At 34.3% G+C, this 8903-nt stretch overlaps 1 protein-coding gene across 1 annotated transcript; it reads left to right on the forward strand.

The window, feature by feature from the left end:
- Positions 1-4006: 4006 nt before the first annotated feature.
- Positions 4007-8507, forward strand: LOC112702667 (probable inactive receptor kinase At5g58300). The gene is made up of 3 exons (XM_025753795.3): positions 4007-4609; positions 5945-7308; positions 7644-8507. Exons 2-3 carry the CDS (start codon positions 5958-5960, stop codon positions 8273-8275), a joined length of 1983 nt encoding a protein of 660 aa, XP_025609580.1. The 5' UTR covers positions 4007-4609; positions 5945-5957; the 3' UTR covers positions 8276-8507.
- Positions 8508-8903: the final 396 nt, after the last annotated feature.

Here is an 8903-nt window from a genome sequence, read left to right on the forward strand (position 1 = left end):
CAAAAATAGTCATACTACACATCTAAGTCTTTTTGGTAACCAAGACTAACCAAGTTGGTCCAAACCCAATATACATTAGTTTCATTAGTGAGAGCGTAAATACACGCTCCAACTATGGGAGCGTTCCCGTGTTTCTCTACTTTTCCTCCTCCTCCTCCTCCTCCTCCTCCTCCTCCTCCCCCTCCTCGTTTTTTTTCCTTTTTTTGTGTTCCTTCTTTTTCATCGCGTGTTTCCTTCTCATCGTCTTTTATTGATGTTGTTGCTCTTGCGTGTTTCTCCTCCTTCTTTTTTGCATTCCTTTTTCTTCTTCTTCGTGTGTTTCCTTCTCATCGTCTTTTATTGTTGTTATTATTACTGCATTTTTTTCTTTTCCTCCTCCTCTTCCTAGTGATTTTGCAGCATTATGCGTTTTTTCTTCTTCTTTTTTAATTTTTTATTTTTATTCTTATTAAGAGAGCAAAACTAGAAGAATAATGAGAAGGTAAAACAAAAAGATAAGATGATTAATAAGAAAAGAAGAAGATGATGATGATAATGATGAAGAAGAAGAAGGGGGAGAAGGAGTTTTGAGTTTGGTACATTTTGAATTTGAATTTTGGTGCATTTTAGATTTAATTTTGGTAAATTTTGAATTTAATTTCGGTGCATTATGGTCTTAACTTGTTTTAACTGAGTTTGTTTGTGTGTCGTCATCAATAAAAAATTTTGGTGTATGCTAGATTTGAGCAGTTATACATGTAAAAAGAAGACAACGATAATGACAATAATGATAATGATGATGATAATAATGATCATGGAGGAGGAGGAGAAGGAGGAGGAGGTGGTGGTGGTGTTGGTGTTGGTGGTGGTGGTGTGGTGGTGGTGACGACGATAACGAAGGAGAAAGATGAAAAAAAAGAGAAAGAAGAGAAGAAGAAGAAGAAGAGAAGGAGTTTTGAGTTATCATTTAGTAATTTCAATGTATTTTAGATTTAATTTCGGTGCATTTTGCATTTAGTTTTGGTGCATTCTAGTCTGAACTTGTTTTGAACTGAATTTTTTTGTATATCGTCATCATTAAGGAATTTTAGTGTATTCTGGATTTAAACTGTTATACATATAAGAAGACGACGATGATGATGACAATAACAATAACAAAAATGATGATGATAGTAATAATGATGGAGGAGGAGGAGGAGGAGGAGGAGGAAAAGAAAAGATGAAATCGAAGAAATTAAAATGAAAAAAGAAAGAGGAGGAAAAGATGGAAGTGGTAGCGTGGTGGTGGTGACAACGACAATAATAAAAGAGAAATATGAGGGGAAAAGGAGGAGGAGGAGAAGAAACAACAACAATCAAGGGTGGGAAGAAGAAGAAAAATTTGAAAAAAAATCGAAGTCCGTAGAAAAAGAAGTCGTCGAAAGGCAGTTACATTAGTAGCGTATTTTGTGATGCGTGAATGTCAATTTAGTTATATCAACTTGGCTGGACTTGATTGGATAATTAACTTAGTTGTAGAACATTATTCGTACAAAAACTTGCATATATTTCATTGACAAGCCAATGAAATATAGGTAAATCAATTTCGTTAGTTTCTAGTAAAATACCCTAATAATACATTGATGCATAAATATATTATATTTTCGATAGAAACACATAAATAATAAGTCCTTTTTGTTTAAATTAAAAAAAAACCTTTAAAATTTGGAACATTGTTAAAAAAAAGGAGTTTATCTATTTTATGTCCTAAAGGTACATGTTAAGTTTATAAATTAAGAAATTTTTTATTGAAAATATAAAAAAGTTATGTTTCCAGTGCATTTGTTTTGCATTCATTAAATGAAAACATTTAAAACTTTTCACTAATAGTAAACTTATTATGTGCCCTAAAAACACATGTTAGCTAAACCTTAAAGAAATAAACATGTTATTATTAGTTCAAACTTTTGATTTTGCAGAACATTCCATGACCAAGCAGATCAAAAACTAACGAATTTAAACTCAATTTAAAGATTTATTGTTAACCAACAAATTGCTACATATATAAAGCAAAATTTAAAATTTCAATATTTACTTAAACAAACAACTTAACTAACTATTCACACAAACTAAATTAGTTAAAACAACCTATCTCAAACTACAACACCATTAATGTAAAACAACCCTAAACTCTACTTACCATTGTAGAATCTATGTTGAACTTTTTTCCCCTAAAAATTGGCCTGCGTCTGTTTTTAAATCACACAAAAGAGATTGAGAGAAAATAATTTTATTGAAAGGGTTTAGTATTTTTTTCGTCCCTAAGGTCTTGGGTTAAAATCAAAATCGTCTCCGACCTTTTTTCTTATTAAAATCATCCTCAACTTTACAAAACATTATAAAATCATCCTTTTGTCCAGGAACAACATTTTTTGAATGATTTTACCCTTAAACAAAAATTAAAAAAAAAAGCTTCAAAAACTTGGTTCCACCAGTCACCACATCCGTCCCCCTTTTCACGCCATACTCCCTTACTTCCTTCAGAAGCCGCAAGATCTTCCCTTAGTTGCGGCACCTCACGCTACGGTTACTTTTCACGCGACGACGACGACGTAGGTTCCAGCTCTGCTGCAACTTCATCAGGGAGAACCGGCCTGAGCAGAAAATAGAAAAACTCGTGGATCTGCTGAATGAGGTGGAGGCAAAGAAGAAGAAAGAGGCGCTGGCAAAACTTAAGCGAGTGGTGAAGGACCTACAGCAAAAAGAGGACTTGGCGATTTGTAATTTTCTGGATGCTCCGAACTCCCAATCGTTCCTCCTGCTTCAACCATAGACTCCTTTCGAAACGGCACACAAAACGTGGAGGGAGTGTACGAGTGGGTGAAAATTCTTATCTTTGGCGCTTGTTCAAATGATGGTGTTTGGCTGTTTTAAGGGGTTTTGGGTTCATCATCGTTCCTACTCTTTTCGTTCTTCTTCTTTTTTTTTTTTGAAGATGAAGAACATAAACTTGTTTTTTCTTTTTTTTTTAATTTTTTTAATTTCTGCGGTTGATGATTGTTGAATTGTTATTAAATCTAAAATTTTTAGTAATTTATTTTGGGAATGTTACTGTTGAATTTATTTTGTTGTTGTTACTACTGAATTTGTTGAATTTGGTTGTTGCTGTTGTGAAGGAAAGAAGAAAAATTGGAGTTTTTTGGGTGAAAAAGGGGAAGGAAGGAAAAATTTAAAGAGAGTAGGAGAAACAGGTGGAAAGGGAAGAGACATCTAGGGTGGGAGGTGGGGTGTTTTTGTTTGTTATTTTTATTAATTATTAAGAGTAATTTAGTCAAAAAATTAAAATTGAGGTAGAAAATGATAATTTTATAACGTTTTATAACGTTGAGAATGATTTTAACAAAAAAAAAAGATCAGTGACTATTTTGATTTTGACTCAAGACTTTAGAAATGAAAAAAGTACTTAACCATTTCAATAATATTATTTTCTGTCAATCTCTTTAATCTATCATGATTAGTTTTAATATAAATGAAAAATTATTTGAAATAAGTAGTATGATTACAATTAAATCTATCATATATTAAATAATTTGTTATTATTATTATATATTATTCGATTAAAAGAGCAATATAATAAGAATTTTTACTAAACTTTAAAATTTATTATTGTAATAAAAATTATAATATTAGAAAATAAATTTTGTATAACTCAATCTAAACTATTTTTAGTCATAAATTTATTAAAAAATATATTTTTAATAATAAAAAAATTAATAATTCAGATAGAATAATATATATATATATATATATATATATATATATATATATATATATATATATATATGTGACAATACTACTTATTCCTAGGAAAACACAAATGTTAAGCCCAAGTGGTAAAAGTAAAACTCAAAAAGGTTAATTGAATTTTTTGCTTATTAACGGATAAATAAAATAACAGAACATTCATTTATTCTTTTTTCTTTTCTTTTTCATATGCGTTTCCAGTTTTTGAGAAAACATTAAAGTACTTTCCATCTTAGCCGTTTAAGGATTCATCAAACAGTAACATTATAACAATATAACTTATAAGTCCTACTTACGTGTCCATTGTCTTCTTTTCTTTCTTCTTCTTCTTCTCTCTCTTCCATTGCCATGGGGTCATGGTTGAGTCATGAAAGAGGGTAGTGTATGGCACTGCATTGCCTTGCTGTACACTCTTATTCTTTAATCCATTTGGCTTTTACTCTCTTTTTGTTCCCTCTTTGCTCATTCGTTTACTTTGCCAAATAAAGTAGAAAAAGAAAAAGGCAAAAAAAAACCCTCACTTTTCTGAATCTTGAGCCCTTTTATTTTTTATTTAAAAAAACATTTTTTTATATTTTATTTTGAATTTGGGTTGTGAAGCATATGTCTTTAGTTGTAAACTTGTAGCTGTTACTGAATCTTCTCTCAAGCTCAGGGGAAAAAAAAAAGAAAGCTTTCAATCTCATCATGCAAATTCACACTGGATTTATGTTCTGCTATGCTTCAGATTCTTCATTGTTCTTGTGACAAGTACTTGTCAGAATCTGAAGCTGCTTCAACTTCCATAGCTTCTTCTTCTTCCGAGTTCTGCCATGAATCACCATTCTGCTCCTCAGGTTCCATTAAGGTGAGTAATCATTGAAAAGTGTTACCTTTTTCTTGCCCCTTTATGGTTACTGGTTACTGGTACTTGTAGTTAAGTTGGCAGATCTGGGGTGTTGTGTTTTGAGGGAGTGTTGTTCATGGTTGGTGACAATTTTGGAAAATGGTTTCCACATTGTGGTTTTATTGCTATCTCAAAACTCCAATAATATGTTTTGAAAAATGATTTTTTGGGTCTCTTTTCTCAGATGATGTTGTTGCATGTTTTTTCTTCTGGATGTGTAGCTCTAAAATTGCTAAAAAAATCTGGTTTAGGATCTCAAGTTATCTGGGCAGAAAGGTGTTTTGTTTTTTTCAATTTTTCTTCTGATTAAAAATGAAAAAAGATTTGGTGAACTGCTTTGACTGTTGTTGGTGTTTTAATTTCCTTCCTAATCCACAAAATGTGGTATGTTTTTGAAGAAGAAAACTTGCATTTTAATTCATCCATTAATTCTATATTCAAATGCAGAAATTCAGGACCTTTCCTTTTTCATCTTGAGATTAAAGCAATCTTACAGTAGTTGATGGTTGGCATGAAACGATTTGTTTCTGAGGATAAACTCTAGATATGTTAGTTCAAGCTATCAAAACTAGTCAAAATTTCATTTAGTTTAGTTTTAAGAAAACTATAACTACTCAATGATCTTATACCTACCCATATGACTTAGTTTTACAGTGGAACTCACTCTATTATTATATTAATACATAGAAAGTTATGAATCAGTACATAGCATGTTTGCTTAACTGCTTTTTACTCTTAGTCTTTGTACTTTCTCACCTATGAACTACCAAAAGTAATTGTTTCAACCTTAATTTGATTCGTGTACTTGAGGATGTGGTTGTAATTATCTGATCTGGTTAAAATGTTTCAAACTCTGACTTTTCCCCTTAATTGTTCAGAAGACTTTCTCACCTATAAGCTGCTAAGCATGTTTCTAATTTCACACTGAGCTGGTACTTCGAAACTATGCTTATGGCTGTAGTATGATAAAATTTCTGAAGATGATTGTTTTTAATTTTAATATGTATTTAAAATATCCTCTTAGAATATTATTTTCCTTTAGGCTGTAAATCTAGAGCTTTATTCTTTTTTTCAGTCACAGAAAGTTTGTTCTTCCATTATAATTAAGCAACAATTCATCGGTGGTTTACAATTGCCTATGTGTTTCTTACTTGAATCGGATGCTACGTTTACTTAATTGGAATTGTTCTGTGATTATGTTCTAGAGTTTTTGTTTAGTCTACATTATAGCTTCTTTATGTTGTGCTTATTCTCACTTTATCATTTTTTACTTTGATTTGTGTCATGCTAAATCAGGAAACTATGAAGGATGGAAGAGGTTTCTTTGAATTCAATTGTCAACATTTTATATCTTTCAGCAAGAAAACTATCCATGAAGTTCTATTTACCTCTACTGCATCCTTTATTTTTAAGCATTGTTATTCTTTCTCCTCTGGTCTTTGCTGACTTAAGTTCCGATAAGCAAGCCCTTCTTGATTTTGCTGCGGCTATCCCCCACCGTCGCAACCTTCAATGGAATTCATCTACCAAAGTTTGTACATCTTGGGTAGGTGTCACTTGCAATTCGAATGGCACCCGTGTTGTTTCTCTCCGGCTCCCTGGAATTGGACTAGTTGGCACCATCCCGGCTGACACGCTCGGCAAGCTTGATGCTCTTAGAAATCTCAGCCTTCGTTCAAACCTACTCTTTGGAAGCCTACCTGCCGATATTACTTCTCTTCCATTACTCCAAAACCTCTACCTTCAGCATAATAACCTTTCCGGTAATATACCTACCTCATTGCCTCCCCAACTCAATGTACTTGATTTGTCTTACAATTCTTTCTCCGGTGGTATTCCAAAGACACTACAGAATTCAACACAGCTAACAAGATTGAGCCTACAGAACAATTCCCTATCCGGAGAGATACCGAATCTTAATGTTGCTAAGCTTAGGCATTTGAATTTAAGCTACAACCACTTGAATGGCTCTATCCCTCCTGTTCTTAAGAACTTCCCGAATTCTTCCTTTGAAGGGAACTCTCACTTATGTGGATTGCCTCTAAAGCCATGCTCTGTAGCTCCCCCAAGACCTCCGTCAGCGTCACCTCCATCGTCGCCTCTTGTAAGAAAAAGCTCCAAACATAAACTGAGTAAGGCAGCTATAATCGCAATCGCTGTTGGTGGATGCGTGCTTTTGTTGTTTTTAGTTCTTGTCATTGTTCTTTGCTGTTGTTTGAAGAAAAAAGATGATGGAAATGAAAGGCCTAGTAGTGTAAGTAAAGGGAAGGGTCCTAGTGTCGGAGGGAGGAGCGAGAAGCCAAAGGAAGAGTTTGGAAGTGGGGTACAAGAACCTGAGAAGAACAAACTGGTTTTCTTTGAGGGAAGTTCCTATAACTTTGATCTCGAGGATCTGTTGAGGGCTTCGGCTGAAGTTTTGGGGAAGGGTAGTTATGGTACTGCATATAAGGCTGTGTTGGAGGAGTCGACAACTGTCGTGGTTAAACGGTTGAAAGAAGTTGTGGTGAGCAAAAAGGACTTCGAACAGCAGATGGAGATCATAGGAAGAGTCGGACAGCATCCGAATGTGTTGCCACTTCGCGCATATTATTATTCAAAGGACGAGAAGCTTTTGGTTTATGACTATGTCCCAGGTGGCAATTTATCAACACTTTTGCACGGTAAGCATTTCTTCTAAGGATTATAATACATTATTCTTTTAATTGCTTTAATAAATTGAGACTCTCTATAATGTTGTTTCTGTTCATTTCAGTATATGTAACCTGTTTCTTGGAGAAGACTAATACATAAAATGCATTTGTACTAATTTTAGTCCAAACAATAGAATTTTTGCTGCATTGCTAGTTCGTGCAGATGTCAGTTGCACCCTTTTTCACAATCATCCTATAGATTGTATGCTATGTATATGTGTATTGCATGTTCCCACTCTTTTTGTATTATTTGAATCAGCTAAATCATTCACTTCCCTTAATTTGAATCTGAATTTTGATGACAGGTAATAGATCAAGTGGAAGAACTCCATTAGATTGGGACTCAAGATTAAAACTCTCACTTGGAATTGCCAAAGGAATTGCTCACATACATTCTGTTGGTGGTCCGAAATTCACTCATGGAAATGTCAAAGCCTCGAATGTGCTCATCAGCCAAGAGAATGATGGGAGCATTTCTGATTTCGGCCTGACGCCACTCATGAATGTTCCCACAGCTCCCACTAGAGCTGCAGGCTACCGTGCGCCGGAAGTCATTGAAACCAGGAAGCACACTCATAAATCAGATGTGTACAGTTTCGGTGTCCTCCTTCTTGAAATGCTTACTGGGAAAGCTCCGCCAATGTCTCCAGGACGTGATGATATGGTTGATCTCCCAAGGTGGGTCCAATCGGTCGTTAGGGAGGAGTGGACGGCCGAGGTTTTTGATGTGGAGCTAATGAGGTATCAAAACATTGAAGAAGAAATGGTGCAAATGTTGCAAATTGGCATGGCATGCGTGGCGAAGGTTCCGGATATGAGACCTACCATGGAGGAGGTAGTGAGGATGATAGAAGAGATCCGGCTATCTGACTCCGAGAACCGGCCGTCTTCCGAAGAGAATAAATCCAAGGACTCAAATGTTCAAACTACTCCATGATTATTAAATCTGATTGATTTACTTTTGCTTTGTTTTCCTTACAAACCAAATTGATTTCTAGAACTTTCTTATCCAGGAAGCAAACATAAAATGGTATATAAGAGTGGCCTTCAATATTTGTCATGGATGAAATTCCTTGAGTTTATTTGAGTAGCTTTTACTTTCTTGAATTCTTGTGTATTATTAACATTGTGATTCAATTGATGATGTTCATTCAAGAACAATTTAACCCCCTCTTAATTGTATATTACATCCTTGATCTTGATTCCAGGGATGAGTAATGATAATAAAATATAATAATAATATATAATACCATCCCTTAAGGAAAGGCATATGGAACTTCGGAACAGAGCTTATTAAGTGCAATGAAGCATAGACAGGGACACGGATACTAGTCACAATTCAAACATGTAAATATTGTTGGGTTTTTCTCTCCTTTGTGAGGCCCAAGCCCAACATTTTGGGGGTGTATTCTTTCACCCTAGTGTCACAACCCTAATTTAGTTTTTTGAGGTTTTTTGAGAGAGAGAGTATAGCCATCAAGTGAGAGAGAAGAGGGAAAAACAGAATTCTCGTTTTTGCCCAAAGCAGTAAATTTCAAATGGCAGTTTCTCAGTTGTTCACTGTT

The sequence above is a fragment of the Arachis hypogaea genome, chromosome 7 (genome assembly GCF_003086295.3).
Source record: "Arachis hypogaea cultivar Tifrunner chromosome 7, arahy.Tifrunner.gnm2.J5K5, whole genome shotgun sequence".
Classification (NCBI taxonomy): Eukaryota; Viridiplantae; Streptophyta; class Magnoliopsida; order Fabales; family Fabaceae; genus Arachis; species Arachis hypogaea.

Coding starts and splice junctions, on each gene's coding strand:
- LOC112702667 (XM_025753795.3), top strand. CDS start 5,958: ATGGAAGAGGTTTCTTTGAATTCAATTGTCAACATTTTATATCTTTCA. Junction 7,309..7,643: donor TTTATCAACACTTTTGCACG/GTAAGCATTTCT, acceptor TTTTGATGACAG/GTAATAGATCAAGTGGAAGA.